We start from the raw sequence: 23,919 nt of genomic DNA, 5'->3' as shown, positions 1-23,919 counted from the left end.
ATGCTCAACTAACTGAGCCACCCAGGCGCCCCAAGGAATTTTTAATCTAGCTCAGGTCAGATAAACTTATGAAAACATAATTGACAATACCAGGCAGTTTAAACTACAAATTGATAGCACAGAAAAACAAATCCCCTAACTGCTCAAAAAAAGAAAGTATTTAGGACAGAGCAAAGAAGGCTTTGTTCACTAAGGGAAGATTTGAGTCAGGCCTTGAAAGACAGCTGGGGTCTAGATGGAGTGATAGCAAGAGCAAAGGCAAGGAGATGGGAAGGGTGAATTGTACTGGGTTCAGTTAGCTGGGTTGGAAGATTTGGTTAGGGCATTAGTGAGACCTGGGGGAAAACAGATTTGTGACAGATTTTAAATGGCCTCTGGAGTAAGGCCTGGGAATTTGGACTGTAGTTCTCCTTCTGGGGATAATTTATAGACTAAATTTAGAATTCTAAACTTACTGTCATTTGATACTGAATTTAACAATGGATGCGGTTTTGAATAGTTCATTACGGAAGGGGGAATACTTCTGCTTTTTATAGTATTTCTTTGTTCCTTGCTTTTGTAAGGTCAGCCTGACCTGGGTAGGCACCATCTGATTTGGCTTGAGTGTAGCCAGACAATTATGGACCCACAAAGAGAACGCTGAGTAGGCTTTGATTTATGTGCAGAAAAGCAGCTATCTAAAAGCTCCTTCCTTCACATTTAAAGGAGCAGACCAGCTGGCTGTCATGTAAAGGACCCCAGTGACCTCTGGAAGAAGATTATTGGAAACATGCAGTGATAAGAATGAAAAGGAAATTTGTTTTTAATAGAAACAACACTCCAGAGTTTCTTTGAGGGTGTTACAAAATTTTCTTTGCTACTTTTCTGGGAATGGTGGCAGTGTTTCACGTAGTGGGATTGCCAGCTATGTAAAATGATGCCTGTATACATAGCGTATCATAGTAAGATTTACTTTTTTAGCGTGATTTAGGGTGGTATTCATTGGCTTTTTCATTTCACACTGTTAGCTGAGTTTCGTTAGGTGTTGGATTATTACAGGTCCTTTTTTAGTGTGAGTCTGAGCACCAGCCCAGGTGGTGTATCTTAAAGTGATAAGCGCCTGCTGAGGCATGCAGAACAGCCTTCCTTTTGCTCTCAAAATACCTGCTTTTCAGCACTTGCTGAAGTGGATTGATTCTCTCGCTTTTATAAAACATTGTAACTGTAAGCAGAAGATATTACTAGAGTTGATTTCAACTTTCATAGTCATAGTAAATATTTAGAGTATATATTACAAATTTATGATATAAGTATTAATAAGTCATGTTACTAATAAGTAATATTGTAAAGAGTACATGAAAATTATACACTTACAAAAGCTTACTGGATCAGTGAATCGCCTTTCATAGATTTTGGTCAATGAGAGTTGAGAAACGAGAGAGCTTTTCTTTTTATTTATTTATTTATTTTTTTTTAAAGATTCTTTTTTTTCAACGTTTATTTATTTTTGGGACAGAGAGAGACAGAGCATGAACGGGGGAGGGGCAGAGAGAGAGGGAGACACAGAATCGGAAACAGGCTCCAGGCTCTGAGCCATCAGCCCAGAGCCCGACGCGGGGCTTGAACTCACGGACTGCGAGATCGTGACCTGGCTGAAGTCGGACGCTTAACCGACTGCGCCACCCAGGCGCCCCGAGAGAGCTTTTCTTAAAACAGCCATGCAAATGTTATCACTCACATTTCGGTGGTTTCTGACCCTTGCCCTGAAGTGTACAAGTAGCGAGTATTCCATTTCATATACAAATGTCTGGTTGCAAATGACACAACATTCTTCAGTGTCCTGATTCTCAAAGGTCTGCTAGTTGAACATACCAAATTTCTTAAGGTTCTTTTTTGTTTGTTTGTTTTATACTGTATTTTTAACCAGCATATGTCATACTTCCATGGGGTGAGGTTTCATCAAATTACTTGAATTTGTAGACTCCAAGTAAAAATAAATGGACTTAAAAAAGACAGCGTATACAATTGTACGATTCCACTTACCTGAAGTACTTTGAATAGTCAGATTCACAGAAACAGAAAGGAGAGTGGTGGTTTCCAGGGGCAGAGAGTTGGGGATGTTTATTGGTACAGGATTTCCGTTGCGAGATGAAAAGAATCCTGGACATCAGCTGAACCACCATGTAAATGTACTTTACTGTACACATAAAAATGGTTAAGGTGCTAAGTTTTATGTTCTACATATTTCACCACAATTTTAAAAAACATTAAAAAGAGGAAAAAAGATAGCACCTGCAATAATGTCATAGACAGGAAGTTTCAAAAATAAATCTATCAGAAGATTTACGGGACCTCTGTACTAAAATCTGTAAAACATTATTAAGAGAAATCAGTGAAGGCTTAACCCAATGGGGCATCTGCTATCATTGAGCACTCAGCATTTGAAAATTTCAAGTCTTCTTGAGTGGACCTATATAATGAATGTGATCCCTAACACAATCCCTGAGTTTTGATTTTTTGTGGTTTTAGTAGTTGTTGCTGTTGTTTTTTGGTTTTGTGGAATTCATGCTGACTTTAAAATTCATGTGGAAATGTAAAGGGCTAAGACTCACTAAGGCAGACATGGAGAACTGAGCTGGCGTACTTACATTGCCAGATACCAAGCCCTGTTATAAAACTGTATTATCCAGATCATTGCTTACCATATGGCGGTCCTTGGACTGGCAGCATCGGCATCACCTGGTAGCTTGTTAGAAATGCAGTTTCTCCGACTCCATCTCAACCCCTTATTGAATCAGAATCTCTGGGGTTGAGGTCAGAGAGTCTGTGTTTTAACAATTTCTTTACGTTATTCTTACGCACTTCGAAGTTTGAGAAGCATTGAATTAAGACATTTTGACATAAGAAAATACGAAACAACCAGTAGAACAAATAGAGTCCAGAAACAGATCCATACGGACACGGTTCATCTGATTTATGACGAAGTTGGCATTGCAGTACAATGGAAACGAGTAGGCTTTTCAATAAATGGTATTAGATGATTTATATCCATATCTAAGAAAGCTGTCTTAACCCCTATGTCATACTGTATATACAAAAATCAATTCCAGACTGAATTTATAAAAGTGAAAATCAAAAATGTAAAACTTTTAGAGGAAAAAAACACAGGGGAACATCTTTGTGACCTTAGGACAAACAGTACAATGAAGCTGTAACTATAAAACAAAAACGATAAATTGGACTATGTTAATATTAAACATTTCTCTTTATCAAAAGATACCATTAATATTTGTAAAGCCCTTAGGCTGGTGCCTTGCCAGCATGTTGTATGTGTTACACGAATGTTTGTCAAGAATATAAATAATATCCTCTTCCAACAAAAAGAGTACTTGTGTTCAGGAAATATAAATAGTTAACAAATTATTAAGAAAAATTCTGACAACCCAATAGAAAAAACAAAGGACTTCAATAGGACTTAATGAAGAAGCATTAAATGGTCATTAACATAGTTAAACAGTGTCGAACTTTATGAGTCATCAGAGAAGTGCAAATTAAAACCATAATGAAATACTACTACATACCCACCTGAATGGCTCAAACTCAGAATAGACTGTGTTGAGTGTTGCAAGGATGTGAAGCAACAAGAGCTCTCTAATATTTCTAGTAAGAGTGTGGAGGGGAATAACCTTTTAGAAGATTGGCAGGAACTGGGAAAGCTAAATGTCTTCATGCTCTATGACATAGCAATTCTACTCTTAAGTATATAGTCTGCAGAAATACTGGTGCATGTTCACCTGAAGAACATGTCTCAGAGTGTGTGAACCACACATGCTGGTAGTTCATCTAGAATGTCCATAGCACGCTTGTATCAGCCCCAAAGTGGAAACTGCATAGATGCCCATTAGTGATATGATGGTTAAATAAACTATCATGTAATGGAATATTATGTGGCAATAACATGAATATTCTACAACTCTGTGGATGAATCTTTCACAATAATGTGGAGCAGAAGAAACCAGATCCAAAGGAATACTCTGTGATTATATTTGTATAAAGTAGAAAAGCATGCACACTGACTTCTGGGGTTACAAGTCAGGACAGTGGTTACCCTGCCAGAGGGGCAGGAGAGTGACCAGAACAGAGCACAAAGGGGACAGTAGGAATCTGGTAATGTCTCTTGATCTGAGCGCCAGTTACATATGTCTGTTCAGTCTGTGAAAATTCACTGTGCACTTATATAAATTGTATAAACAATATTTGTTTTTAACTTTTTTTTAAAGTTTATTTTTGAGAGAGAGAGAGAGAGAGAGGCAAAGAGAGAGACAGAGAATCCCAAGCAGGCTCCATGCGGCAAACATGGAGCCCGACATGGCTTGATCTCACAAACCATGAGATCATGACCTGAGCTGAAATCAAGAGCCAGATGCTTAACTGACTGAGACACCCAGGCACCCCTAAAAGCAGTGCTTTAATTAATGGAAAAATTGGATTATTAGCCATTTCTTCACCACATCAAACTGAAAAATACATGGAAAGAGTTCCATAGGGCATTGACATTCATGGTCAGATGAGTTGCAATGGTCATTCTTTGAATATTCTGAAAGAAGAGTATTTTTAAAGAAAATGAATGTTAACAAAGCACCCTTTCTCAGCACATTTTAAGCAAACTAGAATCTCTTTTATAAAAACAATTTCTTTCTGGGGCGCCTAGGTGGCTCAGTCGATTGTGTCCGGCTCTTGATTTTGGTTCAGGTCATGACCTTACGATTTCATGAGTTCGAGCCCCACACAGGCTCTATACTGAGGTGTGGAGCCTGCTTGAGATTCTCCCTCTTTCTCTGCTCCTTCCTCACTCACAATCTCTCTGTCTCTCTCAAAATAAATAAACTAAAAAATAAAATAATTTCTTTCTGACTGTGAATAATTTCATTCCACTTTCTTGTGTGGATGTATTAAGTGTTTGAATCTCTCTTCCATGTAATCTATGTGAAGATAAACTATGAACTTCCAAACTTATTGTTTACATTAGTGCTTTGCTTGGGAATAATCTGATTTATTTCTTTAAACCTATCAATGCTAGAAAAGCATTAAGATGCAGGATGACCTACTCATGACTATATGAAAAAAGTGACAGTTTCTTGCAAAAAAACTCAGAAGCATCAATCAAAGCTTATTCTCACAACACATTTTTGCCATGTATCTAGATTCTATACGGTTTTTTTTTACATGTGTTTAATGTTTATTTTTGAGAGAGAGAGACAGACAGAGCATGAGCAGGGGAGGAGCAGAGAGAGAGGGAGACAGAATCTGAAGCAGGCTCCAGGCTCTGAGCTGTGAGCACAGAGCCCAACGCGAGGTTTGAACTCACAAACTGTGAGATCATGACCTGAGCCAATGTCAGACACTTAACCGACTGAGCCACCCAGGCGCCCGATTTTGTTTATCTTAACAAAGACAAATAAATGTAACATTTTTGGTTGTAAGGATTTCTCTCGTACAACAGAGATAGAACAGTATGCTGTTCTAACAGTAATGTATAAGCAGTTATTTTCAACTTAATGCTGTTTAAATATTTCACCAAATATCAGGATGGAGTTGCCAGATACCCTGAAGTCTACAAGGACATGGTTTAAACATAGAGGGACATAGATGGGTTTGTATTACTTGGGAAGAATTCTAATGAATTGAGTATCTGTGCAAGGGGAAGCTTGCTGCTGTGCACATCAGCTGTTTGCCAGTGCACATCAGCTGTTTGCCAGTGCCAGCTGTACATATCAGACTTTAGCATAATAATATCTGTGCCTTTTTAAGGGCGAGTGGCTAAGCTGTGCATCAGCAGGTTGAGCACTACCAGAAAGCTTAGGGGAAATGATCACAGGTTAATTTGGGTTTTGAGTGATTTCCATTTTAAGGGAAATTTTAAGGGTGTTGGTGTGCTCCTTGCCTTCAGAAAGACGGCAGCTTGCTCTCCTGCAGGATGAATAAAATCCTACTGAAGAACCGTTGTCAGGGCATCCAGATCAGTAAGGAAGAGGTAAAACTTTCACTGTGTGCCCGTGACATGATACTAACGAATTCAGTAAAGTCACAGACACAAAATCAATCTACAGAAATCTGGCAGTTCTGTACACCAATAATGAAGCAGCAGAAAGAGAAATTAAGAAAACAATCCCATTTACAATTTTACCAAAAATAATAAGATACCTAGGAATAAACCTAACCAAAGAGGTGAAAGACCTGTACTCTGAAAACTGTAGAACACTGATAAAAGAAATTGAAGAGGACACAGAGAAATGGAAAGACATTCCATGCTCATGGAGTGGAAAAAAAAATATTAAAAAAATTTTTTTGACATTTATTATTGAGAGACAGAGGGAGACAGGGCATGAGCATGGGAGGGGCAGAGAGAGGGGGAGACACAGAATCTGAAGCAGGCTCTAGGCTCTGAGCTGTCAGCACAGAGCCCAACATGGGGCTCGAACTCATGAACCGTGAGATCATGACCCGAGCTGTAGTTGGACGCTTAACCGACTGAGCCACTCAGTTGCCCCGGAAAAACAAATATTTTAAATGACTATACTACCCAAAGCAATCTATACATCTGATGCAATCCCTATCATTTTCACAGAACCAGAAAAACAATCCTAAAATGGAACCACAAGAGACCCCAGATAGCCAAAGCAATGTTGAAAAAGCAAAGCAAAGCTGGAGGCATCACAGTTCTGGACTACTACAAAGCTATAGTAATCAAAACAGTATCGTGCTGGTTCGAAAGTGGACAATAGATTAATGGAACAGAATAGAAAACCCAGAAATGAACCCACATCTTTAGGGTCAATTAATCTTCAGCAAAGCAAGAAAGAATATCCAAAGGGAAAAAGTCTCTTTAACAAATGGTGTTGGGAAAACTGGACAGCGACATGCAAAAGAAAGAAACTGGACCACTTTCTTACACCATACACAAAAATAAACTCAAAATGGATTAACGACCTAAACATGAGACCTGAAAGCATAAAAATCCTAGAAGAGAGCACAGGCAATAATTTCTCTGACATCAGCCGTAACAACATCTTTCTAGATATGTCTCCTTCAGCAAGGGAAATAAAAGGAAAAATAAACTATTGGAACTACAAAACAAAAAGCTTCTGCGCAGCAAAGGAAACAACAAAACAGGCAGCCTACAGAATGGAAGAAGATATTTGAAAATTAGCTATCTGATAAAGGGTTACTATCCAAAATACATAAAGAACTTCTAAAACTCAGCACCCCAAAAACAAATAGTCCAATTAAAAATGGGTGGAAGACATGAACAGACAATTCTCTAAAAGAGACATAGAGATGGCCAACAGACACATGAAGAGATGCTCAACATCATTTGTCATCAGAGAAGTGCAAATCAAAACTACAAAGAGCTATGACCTCACACCTGTCAGAATGGCTAAAATAAAAAATGCAAGAAACACCAGGTGTTGGCAAGGATGTGGAGTAAAAGGAACGCTCGTGCACTGTTGGTGGGAGTGCAAACTGGTGCAGCCACTCTGGAAAGCAGTATGGAGTTTCTTCAAAAAGTTAAAAATAGAACTACCCTACAAGCTAGCAATTGCACTACTGGGTATTTACCCTAAGAATATGAAAACACTAATTTAAAGGGATACATAAACCCTATGTTTATAGCAGCATTATTTACAGTAGTTACACCATGGAAGCATCCCACGTCCATCAATAGATGAACAGATAAAGAAGTGATATGTATAGATATAGATATAGATGGACATTATTCAGCCATAAAAAAGAATGAAATCTTGTCATTTGCCATGACATGGATGGAGCTAGAGAATATAATGCTAACTGAAGTAAGTCAGTCAGAGAAAGACAAATACCGTATGATTTCGCTCATATGGAATTTAAGAAACAAATGAGAAAAAGGGAAAAAAGAGAGGCATACCAAGAAACAGTCTTAACTTTAGAGAACAAACTGATGGTTACCAGAGGGGAGGTGGGAGTGGGTGGGTGAAATAGGTGATGGGGATTAAGGAGGGCACTTGTCATGATGGGCATAGGGTGATTAAAGTAAATTCCTAAAAACAAAACAAAACAAAAAAACCACTGTTGTCCAGGCTTTTACAGTTGAGTTGTAACTGTATTTCCCTCAGAACAAGAAGCTGACTCTCCTGTTATCAGCCTTGTAGTAATTTCTCTTATTTAGAGCCAACTTTAGATACAAATATTTAGAAATTTACAGAACATTTCCGAGAAATAAGTGAAATATTAGAAGCAAAATAGAGATTGTAAGAATTAGCAATGTATAGTATTTGATATCCTCAAAAAATGTATTTTTTGGAGGAAATAGAAACTGAGAAGATTAAAAATAGAGTGTTTACTATAACTTAATTATACAGAGACATATTTTCATGCACTAAAATAGCCCAGCTTTTTTGTGAGACAAATTCTGAAATTTGGGAGATGTTGAATACGTATGTAAGATGTTTCATCCAAATACCATTAGTGACTTTAGAAAAGGAAACAGTGAAATAGTAGTTTGAGCTTATTTTTTTGTCTTAGGTTTTCTTTTTAAGTCTTTAGCAACACTGAACTTGAATGTAAGACTGTTCTTTTTAAGGACCTTGTAAGTAATGATTTTGTAAAATATATCCTTTTTATATTGTCATAAATTTTTCTTAACCTAATATTTACTCTTTTAATAATTTTTAAGTATACTGTTCAGTGATATTAGGGACATTTACACTGTTCTGCAGTTATCAGCACTTTCCACCTCCAGAATTTTTTTATCACCCCAAACTGAAACTCTGTCCCATTAAACACTAGCTTCTCATACTTTCCTCGCCCTAGAATGGCAGTTGCCATTCTGTTTTATGTCTCTATGCGTTTCACTATTCTAGGTACCTCACACAGTCATAAAATATTTGTCCTTTTGTGTCAGGCTTATTTCACTTAGCATAAGGTCGTCAGGGTTCACCCATGTCGTAGTGTCTATCAGAACCTCCTTCCATTTTACGGCTGAATAATATTTCTTTATACATAAGGAAATTTATATATAAATCTTTGTATGTATCTCCCAAATTTGTTTTATTCATTTTTCTGTCAGTGAATATGTGAGTTATTTCTCCCTTTTAGCTATTGCGAATAACACTGCCATGAACATTGGTATGCAATTATCTATTCAAGTCCCTCCTTTCAATTCTTTTGGGCATATATCCAGAAATAAAATTTCTGGATCATGTGTAATCCTATATTTAGTGTTTTGAGGATTTTTTTTTAATGCCCAGATTTTCTTACCCATACAAAGATATAGTGAAGTGTCTGCCATGAACATGGAACAGTCATTAAAACTTCATAATCTGTTAATCTCTAATGTATTTTGGTTTTTGCTCACATAAATAATTGGTAGCTAGAATCCTAGGCTAGTAAAAAATTTTATCAGCCTATATTTAGGTACTGTATATTCAGTCTCTCATTGCTTCCTATCAGTGCTGAAACTGTCCTTATTTAAAACCTCTTTTAGGGGCGCCTGGGTGGCGCAGTCGGTTAAGCGTCCGACTTCAGCCAGGTCACGATCTCGCGGTCTGTGAGTTCGAGCCCCGCGTCAGGCTCTGGGCTGATGGCTCAGAGCCTGGAGCCTGTTTCCGATTCTGTGTCTCCCTCTCTCTCTGCCCCTCCCCCGTTCATGCTCTGTCTTTCTCTGTCCCAAAAATAAATAAACGTTGAAAAAAAAATTTTTTTTAATAAAATAAAAAAATAAAACCTCTTTTATATAAGACACCCCACTGTTCATGATCTGATGAGTCACTATTTGGTATTTGTCAACATCTTCCTTTATTTTACTAATTTTTGGCATCTGAGAAGTTTAGCTGTTCTCAAGTACTTTTAAGTTGGATAGTAAAGAACTTTCATTAGCTTTTAATAACCTATTTGTGGAGTAGTGAATATGAAGTCTATAATAATTACAACCAAATTAATGTTAATTTAAAAACTTAACCATAATTCGACAAAGATGAACTTGGGAATTCATGTCATTGTTTTCCCTTCCTTATGACAGAATTTTGGAGGTGAAATAAGCTTTGATCATCTTTTAGTCCTTTTTTCCCCCCCTCTTTATAGCTAAGATACATCTTAGGTCAAGAAGTTAATCCATTTATTTAAGGGCATTTAGAGAATGTCTGGGAAGGTAGAGCAACCCAAGCTAGTTTAGGAAACAGCTTAATTTCTAGATATTTACAAAGTATCGTAATGAATTATTTGGCACCTTATTTGCTATAAAAGAAATGGAATTTTATTAAAACATCATAGCTAAAAGTAACCTTAGAGACCATTAAATCAAATCTCATCATTGTATACATGAGGAAAATGAGGTCTAAAAATAGTACCTTTCCCAGGAGTTATGCAGCTAATTGTTGGAGAGTCTGGTCTAGGATCCAGTTCCTTTTTTCAGTATATTTTTCCACTTTGCCATGCCTCTTCTTTAAAAATATGTTGCATACCACAATTTAGCAATGACTTATTTTCTTTCTATTAAAACAATTTTTTTAAATGTTTATTTTTTGAAAGAGAGAGAGAGCGCGAGAGCATGCGTGAGCAGGGGAGGGGCAGAGAGAGAGGGAGACACAGAATTGGAAGCAGGCTCCAGGCTCAGAGCTGTCAACACAGAGCCTGACGTGGGGCTCGAACATACAAAACTGCGAGATCATGACCTGAGCTGAAGTCGGATGCTTAGCTGACTGAGCCACCCAGGCGCCCATGTAAGCTTTTTTTATTTGGCATTTGGAGCATATCGTTATAAAGAAAAAAATACTTTAAAGTTCAGGTTTCTGAGCTGCTTCACAAAACCTATATAAGCCACAGTATACCTGGATTATAGTGATAAAAATATTATTTCATGGTACCCAATTATTATTTACTATGTTGTGTCATTGGGGGAGAGTATTTTCCCAATTCTGTTCAGAAAAAGAAATGTAACAGGTGATTTTCATAAGCTCCAGTCACTGTTCATTTACATTTCTGTTTCAGAAGAAGCACCTTTGTACATAATGTTTTGCCTCTGTGTAAATGATGACAGAGAAAAAAAATTCCTTTTTCTTCCCCTTTATCTCTTTCTTTGAGTACTTGCAGTGTGCCAGGCTGTAGGTAAGGCACTAGTGGACGGAATAGCTGGGGCCTCTGCCCTGAGGGAGCCAACCTGGATGCAGCGGCAGAGAATCATGGGATGCAGACAGAGATATGCAGGAAGATGGTTGAGAAAGGCTCTCCCAGGAGGTGACGTTTGAGCTGACCCCCAAAGGGTGAGGCAGATCCAATACGAGGCAGTGGTCATTCTCAGGTCCTAAATTGGGTGGAATTAAGGTTAATTCCTGTCCGGGATGTGGTGGAGATCCTGGGTCAGCCCTGCCTGTCCATCTGCACAGACTAGCTTGAGTCCTCACTGGCCAGCCTGCTGCTTGGATGGTTAGGTGGGTGCTCTCTCCACTGGGTTTGCTTGCTATACTATTAGATCAGAAATGTCTTAAAAATAACATTTTCTTCCAAAGTCGGCAGAGCATTATGGTGTATATCCCCCATTTAATTTTCTTTTTCTTTACCTAATTACGATCGACTTACCTTGTGGGCAGCAGTGTTCTATAAAATATATTAAACACAGCCTATCTGCAGTTACGTCCTTTTAGAAAGACTTTCCCAACCAAGTCTTTATATCTCCCGGCCAAACAGATACACGATATATGCATTCTTCAGTGATACCATTATCCAGCCAGTTCCCTCTTTAAAGCTTTTCAAATGTCTGTTTGTCAGATTGCATTTTATTCTCGGTGTTTAGTGAGAATGTTTTGCTTGACCTTCGCATAAAAGTCTCAGGCAAACTCTTGTTCTCATGCCAGCACAGAAAACAGTCTGATTTTGTTTCTCTCAGGAAAATATCTCCCCTACTTGGTGTGCAAACCTTAAAGCTGGGCTTTAACTCTGACAAGCCCATGGCCTGAGCTGATCTGTGTCCTGACACACCATTGACAAAGTGGTCAGTGCGGTTGGAAGCTGTAGGGGAGGACAGGTTTCCTTCCACCTTTTTAGGGCTGGGTCTGCAAATTAACCTGACGGATTAACGGGAGAAAAGCACACAGATTTATGTAGTATAGGTTTTTTTGTGACATGGGGGGCTTCATAAGGAAAAGAAGACCTGAAAAAGTTCAATCTGAGTATTTTATGCTCGGTCTGATGAAGAGTGGGCATCATGGAGGAGTGTGCAAGGTCGAAGAGTGAGTGTAAAGGATGCTCCTTTCTTCTGGGTGTAGGTAGGATATCTCTCACCTTGAGGGTTTTATGACCTGTTTCAGGGCAGAGGGGCAGGGGGAAGGTCGGAGTGATCTTCCTGCTTCTGCTGTTTCTCAGACTCTTTGGGCTTAAAATATTCAATATGCCCAGGTGCCATGTTTTGGCGAAACCATGTCCTGAACCCTATCAGAGGTTAGTGTCATCAACCTGTGTTCACTCTGGATGGTGACTTTCTGTTAGGGGTGAGAGAAGGTATCACAGGAGGAGAAATCCTGGAGGGGGCCACTTCTGTGGATACTCAGAGGCTTGCTAAGCTTTACCTATTCATATTTAATCTTCACAACCCGTGAGACATGGGAGTCGCCACTGCTGTTTTAGAGAGCAGGTCAAGTAACTTCCCAAGGTCACCCATCCGGTCACCTCACATGGTGAAGCTGGGATTCTGAGCAAGCTCTGGCTGGCTTGGAGAATGTTCGTGCTATTCTCCAGAGCCCTTCCCTCAGCACTCTTCCATCCTGTCACAGGGTTACAGAGACAGTCCCTTTAATAAGGTGAAGAGAAAAAAATGCAGTGATGCGACCCATTGTGGGTTGTAGAATCACTTTGCAGATTCACTTGATGAAGAGTTCATTCCTTTGAAAATTCTTGAGATCAAGTAATGTTACACATTTTAAGTGGTTTTTTATGTCTTTTATAATTCATCGTGTATCTCTTTATAGTGCCACATACACCTATTTATGTTGATGAAGCCATTCTTTTTGCAGATTTTAGTTACTGAAGGCTGATATAAGGGTATAGATTAATCTGGTAAAGCATATTTCAAGGGGATAAAATAATTTGCACAGTTAGTTATAGAAGGATAAGATTACCTAATAGATGTTGCATTAGAAAGTAGATCCTGTGAGGGCAGCCGCTTTGTCTGTCTTGCTTGCTAGTTTGTCTGTGCGGCCTGTGCACACGGCCTTGCACAGAGTGGGTGCTCATGTGAATCCATGAATGAACACACTTTGGTGAGACCCCATTCTGTTGATTCTCCTCCACCCTTATTCGTGGAGCTTTTGTTCACTCCTCTTCCCACTCCCCCTTAGCAAAGCAGTGTCCCAGCCTTCCTTACTGTGTCCTCCACTCATGTTGCTCTACCACTCTTTCCTGGGTAGTGTCATCATTTCCAGGAGGTAATCGTGTCTGGAGAGCATGTTGAAAAAACAAGATAAAGATGTTGTTCCGGAGACCAAGAGGCCAGATATTAGAATCTGCTTTTGCTACTAATAAATGTGTGGCTTAGAGCAAGCGGTCGAACCCTTTGGGGCTTTCTTTTCCTTTTTATTGTAAGGGAGTTGGTCTTGATTTGGAGTTGAAAATTCAAATGCCTAAAGGGGCCGGCAGTTAGCTCACAGGATGCTCATGGAAGGTCTTCCTGCTAACTTCTAATGAGAATTTGGAGTTATAAATGAATTTGACCAAAGATAAATAGTTGTGTATCTTAGTGGTTCCTAAACTTGGCTACAGTTTAGAATGACCTGGGGAGTGTTTTAAAAAACACTTTTGCCAGATCCTGCTCTCAGAGATCTGATTTACTTAAAAAACAAAACAAGGCAAAAGCTTCTCAGGTGCTTCTAACCTGCAGCTTGGTTTTGAATGATTGATTGGATTCTTAATTAACTAGGGTGTTTTCTACACTGACTTTTGGAAACAAGCAAATGATCAAGGATATGGTCAGCTGGCAGACAAATAAGCATTTTCCCTTGTTTTGCAGCAATCTTGACTGAAAGTTACAGTTGTGAATGATCATGGGGAGACAGTATTGGATTCTAGATCAGGAGCAGAGTGAAAATTGTGTTCGTTACATCAAGTAGCGCCTAATGCATTCTCATTGTCATACATTTTGCCCATTTCACCCACCTAGAACTTTTATTTTTTCCCAGTACATCTGTTGTCATATTCAGTGGTTTCTACTCCATTCTCTGAATGCTTGGCAGTCACAGCTTTCTGGGGTTAGGACCCAGTACTTGTATATTTGAGGTTTTGTTTTAGGCCAGTCTTTGTTAAGATGCGCCCTCTAGGAAAGCATTTTAACTAAATCGGAGACTCACTACCCTAACCAAGGCCAGAAAGCATTCTCATACATTTTAGTATTGTTTTCTGTAATATGTGTAGAAAGAAAGATCTTTTGCCTTTAAGTGAACAACTTAATTCTTAGGCATTCTGTGTACTTAAAGTTTGATTTACATTTGCATGTGTGAATTAGGATATTTTTTAAGTGAAAAGTTACGAGATTTCTAATGGTTTGTTTTTATGTTTGAGTTTGGGTGATTTTTAAAAATTTATTTCAAATTTGAGAAGGATATTTTTAGGTGGTTTATTTTCTCACATTTTTTAAATAACTCAGGAAATAAAGGACTTATTAATTCCTGTTGTGATATACTCTGCCCACTGTTTTATCTGGAAAGATTTTGATTTGTTCCTTAAGGGATTTATTCAATAGATTGGATCCACTAGGTTAAGTAATGACTGCTCAAATGAACACACTCTTCACAAAAATACTTGACAGCACGTTTTATTCTTATTTTTTACAGAGAAGATTTTCAAATCTCCAGTTGTATTCTGATATTTTTGGAAGAATGAGTTTTGTACTAATCAGAGAGCGATCACTGAGCTTATCCCTTCTTTTTGTGTTTTTTTTTTTTTTTCCCCTCTTGTGACAGTTTTTGCTTTCACAACCAAAGTTTTGGGCCATTCAGACATCAGCCTTGATCCTCCGGACGAAACTTGAGAGAGGAAGCACACGCCGAGTGGAACGGGCGATGAGGCAGACGCAGGTGAGAATTCATGTGACAATTCTTGTTATTCTCCCAACTCTCTATTGCTATTAAAAAGCATACATCTGGGGCGCCTGGGTGGCGCAGTCGGTTAAGTGTCCGACTTCAGCCAGGTCACGATCTCGCGGTCTGTGAGTTTGAGCCCCGCGTTGGGCTCTGGGCTGATGGCTCGGAGCCTGGAGCCTGTTTCCGATTCTGTGTCTCCCTCTCTCTTTGCCCCTCCCCCGTTCATGCTCTGTCTCTCTCTGTCCCAAAAATAAATAAAAAATAAACGTTGAAAAAAAAAAAATTAAAAAAAAAAAAAAGCATACATCTGTGTTATAAATATAAGAGAATGAGATAGCTTTAATTTTGTTCATTTTGGTATTATTTAGGGTATAGGTTCTAGAGTTCATTTGGCTCCAAAGCCCAGCTGTGTCACTTAGTAGCTCTGTGACCACATTATTTAACCTAAGGAAAACTGTTCCTCTGCTTACAACACTTCTCCCACCGGATGTGTGGGTCTTCCACACCAGGCGTTTCTCCACTTCCCTGTGGATATCAACTGGGTGTCCTACACTTTAATTCAATTCTGACACTTCCTGGAATTAGTTCATACGCCCTAGGTTAAGGGCTCAGACCTACACCACTGTCCTCTACTTTATTTTATTTTTTATTTTTTTTTATAAATTTTTTTTTTCAACTTTTTAAATTTATTTTTGGGACAGAGAGAGACAGAGCGTGAACGGGGGAGGGGCAGAGAGAGAGGGAGACACAGAATTGGAAACAGGCTCCAGGCTCTGAGCCATCAGCCCAGAGCCTGACGCGGGGCTCGAACTCACGGACTGCGAGTTTGTGACCTGGCTGAAGTCGGACGCTTAACCGACTGTGCCGCCCAGGCGCCCCACTGTCCTCTACTTTAGATGCCAATCTCAAGTCTGGTACTTCTGACTGACTGGCTGTAAATCGTGGGTTCTGACTCTCTCCTGGGGTCTGATAATTTGCTAGAATGGCTCACAGAACTCAGGGAAGCTTTACTTAACTATTAGTGGTTTATTATAAAGGATATTATAAAGGATACAGATGAACAGCCAGATGCAGAGGCACTTAGGGCGAGGTCTGGAAGTATCCTGAGCACAGGAGCTTCTCTCCTTGTGGAATTTGGGGTGCATCACCCTCTCAGCATGTGGTATGTGCACCAACCTGGAAACTCGCTAAATCTATTTGTTTTAGGGTTTTTATGGAGCTTCTGTTAATGTAGGCATGATTGATTAAGTCATTGGCCATTGGTGAATAACTCATTCCCCAGCCCTGCTCCCCTCCCTTGAGGGTGGGAGTGTGGCTCAGAGTTCAGCCCCAAAACTGCCTGGTTGGTTCCTGTGTCAGCTAGCTCCCATCCTTCAGGAGTCACCTCGGTATCTTGGCCTGAGGAATGGTATGAGGGGCTTAGGAATAACAACAGATGAGAGTTATGAGAGTTTTAGAGGAAGTTATGAGAGTTTTAGAAACTCCATGCTAGGATCCAGGGATGAAGACTAAATATGTACTTCTTATTATATCACATCTCATCTCTAAACTTCATTTTCGGGGCGCCTGGGTGGCGCAGTCGGTTAAGCGTCCAACTTCAGCCAGGTCACGATCTTGCGGTCCGGGAGTTCGAGCCCCGCATCAGGCTCTGGGCTGATGGCTCAGAGCCTGGAGCCTGTTTCCGATTCTGTGTCTCCCTCTCTCTCTGCCCCTCCCCCGTTCATGCTCTGTCTCTCTCTGTCCCCCCAAAAATAAATAAACGTTGAAAAAAAAATAAAAAATAAAATAAAAAATAAACTTCATTTTCATCATCTGCAAAAGAGGGTAATAATACGACTTGCAGCAAAGGTTTATGATGAGTATTTAAAGAGGCAATATAAGAGTTAATAAGATGTGGTTCCACAGGTACAGAATGTGTAAGGAGATAGAATTCATCCTAATGCAAAAATAATCAAAATTAATCTGCATTCAGGCATCATCTCCATTTAATACTAATGTTTATTCTAATCCAGTAACTAAATAGCATCTCTTTTCATTCTAATAAACTAATAGCCATGATGCAAATTGATTGCCAAGAAAAATTAAAAATGTTACAAAAGATGTAGGATTTCATGAAGCCAATGAAACTGATATTTAAAAAAATTTATTTTTTGGGGTGTTTAGGTAGCTCAGTTTTGGTTAAGCATCTGGCTTCATCTCAGGTCATAATCTCCCCATTTGCAATTTCGAGCCCCGCATCAGGCTCTCCACTGTCAGCACAGAGCCTGCCTTGAATCCTCTGTCCCCTTCTCTCTTTGCCCCTTCCTTCTTCTTTCTCTCTGTCAAAAATAAATAAACATTTAAAAAGTACAAATACCTTTTTTTTTTTTTTTTTTTTTTAATGTAAGAACGATATAAGGAACTCCTACATGATGAGATCCTGGTCAAATTTTTTTTTAAATTTTTTTATTTTTTAAAATTTACATCCAAATTAGTTAGCATATAGTGCAACAATGATTTCAGGAGTAGATTTCTTAATGCCCCTTACCCATTTAGCCCACCCCCCTCCCACAACCCCTCCAGTAACCCTCTGTTTGTTCTCCATATTTATGAGTCTCTTCTGTTTTGTCCCCCTCCCTGTTTTCATATTATTTTTGTTTCCCTTCCCTTATGTTCATCTGTTTTGTCTCTTAAAGTCCTCATATGAGTGAAGTCATATGATTTTTGTCTTTCTCTGACTGACTAATTTCACTTAGCATAATAGCCTCCAGTTCCATCCATGTAGTTGCAAATGGCAAGATTTCCTTCTTTTTGATTGCCGAGTAATACTCCATTGTACATATATACCACATCTTCTTTATCTATTCAGCCATAGATGGACATTTGGGCTCTTTCCATACTTTGGCTTTTGTTGATAGTACTGCTATAAACATGGGGGTGCATGTGTCCCTTTGAAACAGCACACCTGTATCCCGTGGATAAATGCCTAGTAGTGCAGTTGCTGGGTCGTAGGGTAGTTCTATTTTTAGTTTTCTGAGGAACCTCCATACCGTTTTCTAGAGTGGCTGCACCAGCTTGCATTGCCACCAACAATGCAAAAGAGATCCTCTTTCTCCACATCCTCGCCAACATCTGTTGTTGCCTGAGTTGTTAATGTTAGCCATTCTGACAGGTGTGAGGTGGTATCTCATTGTGGTTTTGATTTGTATTTCCCTGATGATGAGTGATGTGGAGCACTTTTTCATGTGTCGGTTGGCCATCTGGATGTCTTCTATGGAGAAGTGTCTGTTCATGTCTTTTGCCCATTTCTTCACTGGATTTTTTGTGTTTTGGGTGTTGAGTTTGATAAGTTCTTTATAGATTTTGAATACTAACCCTTTATCTGATATGTCACTTGCAAATATCTTCTCCCATTCTGTCGGTTGCCTTTTAGTTTTGCTGATTGTTTCCCTTGCTGTGCAGAAGCTTTTTATTTTGGTGAAGTCCCAGTAGTTCATTTTTGCTTTTGTTTCCCTTGCCTCTGGAGACGTGTTGAGTAAGAATTTGCTGCGGCCAAGATCAAAGAGGTTTTTGCCTGGTTTCTCCTCGAGGATTTTGATGGCTTCCTGTCTTACTTTGAGGTCTTTCATCCATTTTGAGTTTATTTCTGTGTATGGTGTAAGAAAGTGGCCCAGGTTCATTCTTCTGCATGTCGCTGTCCAGTTTTCCCAACATCACTTACTGAAGGGACTGTCTTGATTCCATTGGATATTCTTTCCTCCTTTGTCAAAGATTAGTTGGCCATACGTTTGTGGGTCCATTTCTGGGTTCTCTATTCTGTTCCACTGATCCAAATGTCTGCTCTTGTGCCAGTACCATACTGTCTTGATGATACTACAGCTTTGTAGTATAGCTTGAAGTCTGAGACCCTGGTCAAGTTTTATCAGTAGTCCTAACAATGTCCTTTGTAACAAAAGGATACAAGCACAGCATTGAGCTGCCTCATCCTTTCAGTTTAGTTTTTTTGGAACAGTTCTTCATTCCTTTCCTGACCTTTATGGATTTGATATTTTTGAAGGTCACCAGCGAGTTATTTTGGAGATTCTCCCCCAATTTGGGTTTCTCCAACATTTCCTTGTGATTTGATTCAGGTTACACAGTTATGAGAGTAATAATATGGAAATATTGTTGTACTTCTCACTGTATCCCTCTCAGGTGCCACATGATGTGAGTTGTCACTTGTGATGCTGTTTGATCATTTGAGTAAGGTCATGTTTGTGGAATTTCTCCCCAGTGTAAAGTTACTCTTTACCTTGTAAGTAATAAGCATTTGGGGGGAGTTACTTTGAGATCATCATGTTTGTCATCCAATTTTCACCCACTTGTTTTAGCATTTGTTGATGTTGCCTGAGAAAGGAAGTTATCATGATGATTGCCAAGTGGTAATTTTCTAATTCCATAATTAGTAAATAATATCTTAGTTGGTATTCCGGAATAGGGAAGAGCTTTCTCTTCTTTGTATTTATTCCTCCACTGATTTATTTATTAGAGTGTAGACTCATGGATTTCTATTTTAGTCAACTGGGTGTAATCTTATGCTGTCGTTACTTTTTATTTACTCTTTTTTATTTTGGTAGAATTTCAGCTCATGTGAATAAGATAAGTAAGTATAGAGCATCTTATTTGTTGCTGTAGTAAAAGCAGAAGTGGATCCTCTGTGTTTAAGAATGCTAGTTGTACCCAATTATCCATTCTTCTCTTTAGTAATAGAACCTGAATTTTATCCAGACACAGACTTCCCATCCTCTTTTGCAGGTAGGAGGGACCATGTGACTCATTTCTGAATAATACAATGTGTGGGTGGAAGTGATAGGTACCACTTCTTGATCATGTTGAGAAAAGACAGGGGAATTTGTGTATTCCCCTGGCATTTTGTCCTTTCCTCTTGGCGAGGAGGTCAGAGAACTGGGGCTGGTACTTTAAATCAGAGATGCCACGTGTTGAGATTAGCAGAGCTATTTTACCAGCTCTGGATTACTAATTATTGGGCTTACAAATGAGGAAGAAAACTATGTCTTGCTTAAGTAAGTATATTTTAAAAATTGCTTTTTACAGTAGTTTAGGCCGTAGGACCTAAGCTGAGAGGACTTTATTGATGTTCCTGGAGGTAGAAAGATTATTCTGTAGGTTCTATATCTTTCTTAGCTCTGTCTACGGAGAGTCCAGGGCACTGGCACCTCAGCAGCAAATGAGCACAAGTTGTGTCCACATCTCGGTTTCTAAACACCCTTCTTCAATAACAGGGACCATTGCTCCTTGAGTAGATAGCTGATTGTAGGATTGGGGCTGCTGAGGTAGGGAAAATACAAGAATATCTTGTGTAGTGCAAGAAAGTAAGGTAGTATTTTTTTTTAAGTTTATTTATTTTTGAGAGAGGGAGAGACAAAATCCCAAGCAGATTCCACACTATCAGCGCAGAGCCTAATGTGGGGCTCAAACCCACTAACTGTAAGATCATGACCTGAGCCAAAACAAGAGTTGGACACTTAATCAACTGAGCCACCGCAGTGCCCCGAAAATAAGGTAGTGTTAAAAAAAGAGGGTTCGGGGCACGTCAGAAGGACACAGGAGCTGGTCTGAAAGAGAACCCAATAGCCAAAGCTAGAACAGTTTGAGCAACAAAATAACAAAGTATTTGATTATAATCAAAGTGTTAAAATAAATACATGAGTCTATACTGCTATAAGTGAAGGATTGATTGAATAAATGGAAGAAAGGACAAATCTTCCTTATAGAATAATTTGAAATAATTTATGTAGATACAACCCCCCCGCCCTGTTAGGTGGTGGAGTTTAATCTCTGTCTCTCCTAGAGTGTGAGCTGGACTTAGTCACTTTCAAAACTAGAGTGGGAAACAGAACACTAATGGCTTTACAGCGGAGAAACCTGGCAACGCCCCACCTTAATCAGGTGGTCACAGTTAGCATCACCAGAGAGAAGTCTTTTGACATCACATACACTCTGGTCATAGGATATGGTGAGAAGAGCACTTCCTCTCTGTGGGATTCTTCCTCCAAACTGGTAACGTCAGTTTAATTACAAGACAGCTTCAGGAAAATCCCAACTGAGAGGCATCCTATGAAGTACCTGGCTAGTACTCTCAAAAGTGTCCAGGTCATGGACAACATGGACTGAGAAACCATCACAGATCAGAGACACTAAGGCAATTCTGTATGGTATCCCACATTGGATCTTAGAACAGAAAAAAGGACATTAATGAACATTAACGGGAAAATGGTGAAATACGAGTAAAGTCTGTAGTTGAGTAATAATGGACTAATGTTAATTTCTTAGTTTTGAAAAATATATTTAGGTAATTTGTTAACATCAGGAGAAAATGGGGGAAGAGTGTACAGGAACTGTCTCTAGTATCTTTTCAGATTTTTTGTAAATCTGAAATTATTCCAAAAGAAAAAGTTTATCTTAAAAGAAAATCAGACACACTTATATTCCATTTAGAAGTTACCTTGGTTTAAGAATGTATATGCCTGGGGGCACCTGGCTGGCTTATTCAGTAGAGCATGCGACTCTTGATCTTGGGGTTGAGTGTAGAGATTCCTTAAAAATAAAATCTTAAAAAAAGAAAAAAAGAATGTGTATGCTTGCAAGTACCAGGTTAACACTGCCACTTGTTTGGTTTCCAGTTGTATGTCCAGCTTCTGCCCAGCATCTAAATGAGGAAGGTGGGGTCAGTGCATGTCCTACGTCCAGATGTTTGTTATTTTAGTGAGGCTTGAGTTAGAGTTTTTTTTTTTTTAACGTTTACTTATTTTTGAGACAGAGAGAGACAGAGCATGAACAGGGGAGGGTCAGAGAGAGGGAGACACAGAATCTGAAACAGGTTCCAGGCTCTGAGCTGTCAGCACAGAGCCCGACGCGGGGCTCGAACCCACGGACCGCGAGATCATGACCTGAGCCGAAGTTGGCCGCTTAACCAACTGAGCCACCCAGGCGCCCTTGAGTTAGATTTTTAACTGAGAACACAGGAAGGAAGAATATAGTGAGATCTAAATACTGTATAAAGTATGTTCAGGTTTAAATAATCTTAAGCATTACTTGCCAGAGTCTAAAAGGCTGGGGTGAGGAGGAGGGCGAGATGACTTAGGGAGAATGCATTTCGTGTGTGTAGAGGACAGGGTGCTTCAGTCTGGGTCATGCTGGAGAGCAGCAGGAGATAATGTTGGAAAGGCTCATTGTTCCAGTGCTAGTGTCAAGTCTTCCAGAAGGCAAAAGAATGTGTATCTTCTCCTCTGAGTGGGAGAAACTATGGATAACATGACAAAAGTCACAGTTTCTTTCTTTTTTTTAAATACCATTTTATTTATTTTTTTGTGTTTTACTTTATTTTTGAGAGAGAGAGAGACAGAGCATGAGCAAGGGAGGGGCAGAGAGAGAGGGAGACACAGAATCCGAAGCAGGCTCCAGCTCTGAGCGATCAGCACAGAGCCCGACGCAGGGCTTGAATGCTCATACTTACAAGCTGTGAGATCATGACCTGTGCCAAAGTCAACGTTTGCCCAACTGAGCCACCCTGGCTCCCCAAAGGTCACAGTTTTGAACAGAGTCTTAAGAGTACTGCAGCATTTGTTGGTGAAAATAGAAGCAGAGACCTTGATTGGGGGTTACTTAAAGAGGCCTGCTTACTGGGAGAAGATTCAGTATAGGTAGAAATACAGATTAAAATTTTTTTTTTCAATGTTTGTTTTTTTGAGAGAGAGAGAGAGAGACAGACACACACACACACACACACACACACACACACACAGAGCGTGAGGGAGAGAGGGGCAGAGAGAGAGGGAGACACAGAATCTGAAGCAGGATCCAGGCTCTGAGCTGTCAGCACAGAGCCCAACTTAGGGCTTGAACTCATGAATTGGGAGATCATGACCTGAGCCGAAGTTGGCTGCTTAACCAGGTGAGCCACCCAGGTGCCCCTAGACATATAGATTTAAGAGATGATTTCCTTACTACTTGTTCTAAGATAAATCATTTAACTTGAAATTGAAATTAAAATGATAGATAGTAAATTCATAAAACTTTTTTCATCTGTCTGCTTAAATTGAAACTCTTAAGGAAAAAAATGTTTAGAATAAGATTATTTTTCAAAGAGAGAAATCGGGAAACTAAACAATGTGAACACTTTAAAAACAGTCTTTAAGAGCTTTTAAAATGTATTTCGTTTAAAAATAGCTCACCTGTGTTAAAAATCTTTCAGTTGCCAGGAAAAACCAGATGTTTATCTGGATTAAGTGAAGTCTTTGTTCAAAAAATCCATGAAAACAAAAAACAAACAAAAAATCCATGAAAACAAAATACCATGTCCCATTCCAGAACTGCTCTGTGCCAGTATCGTTTGGCAAACCAAGTAAGAGGGTTACCAAGTTACTATAAATATCAGTGCTGCTAACTTCCTGGGTAGCAAACATTTATTGAATACTTAGTATGTACCAGGGACTGTATTGCACCCTGGGTGTACCAAGATAATTGATACCTAATCTTTCACTTTCAGGAGCTTACATTCTAAGGGCCAGATTATGTGTCTTGGAATTATTTTCCACTACCTCTTGTCAGTGCCCTCCCCTTCTCTGCAAGATACCATGCAGTTACCATGTCCTGTTACTTTTCTTCCTGCACACTGTTTGGATTTGTTGAGGGCCTCGTATGTGCTTTGCAGCATCACATACCCTTGTAATCATTTTACTTCTTTTCATTCACTGAGTATCATCTTACTTCAGGTCCCTTTATAGTATTGTCACAGGTTGTTTTCTCCAAAACAGTGAGACAGGGATCAGGGTTCATCGCGACCTGAAGAGAATTT

The 23,919-nt window shown here is 39.4% G+C and overlaps 1 protein-coding gene across 1 annotated transcript in view; it reads left to right on the top strand.

The window, feature by feature from the left end:
* Positions 1 to 23,919, top strand: part of TTC27 (tetratricopeptide repeat domain 27) — a 185,109-nt gene that overhangs the window by 54,411 nt on the left and 106,779 nt on the right. Inside the window, exon 10 of the mRNA XM_043553218.1 lies at positions 14,964 to 15,077. Coding sequence (XP_043409153.1) covers positions 14,964 to 15,077 — 114 coding nt within the window. The remainder of the gene's footprint in view (positions 1 to 14,963; positions 15,078 to 23,919) is intronic.

This window comes from Prionailurus bengalensis, chromosome A3 (assembly GCF_016509475.1).
Source record: "Prionailurus bengalensis isolate Pbe53 chromosome A3, Fcat_Pben_1.1_paternal_pri, whole genome shotgun sequence".
NCBI lineage: Eukaryota > Metazoa > Chordata > Mammalia > Carnivora > Felidae > Prionailurus > Prionailurus bengalensis.
The sequence above is the reverse complement of the archived record's forward strand: the minus strand, read 5'-3'. Positions and strand labels throughout refer to the sequence as shown.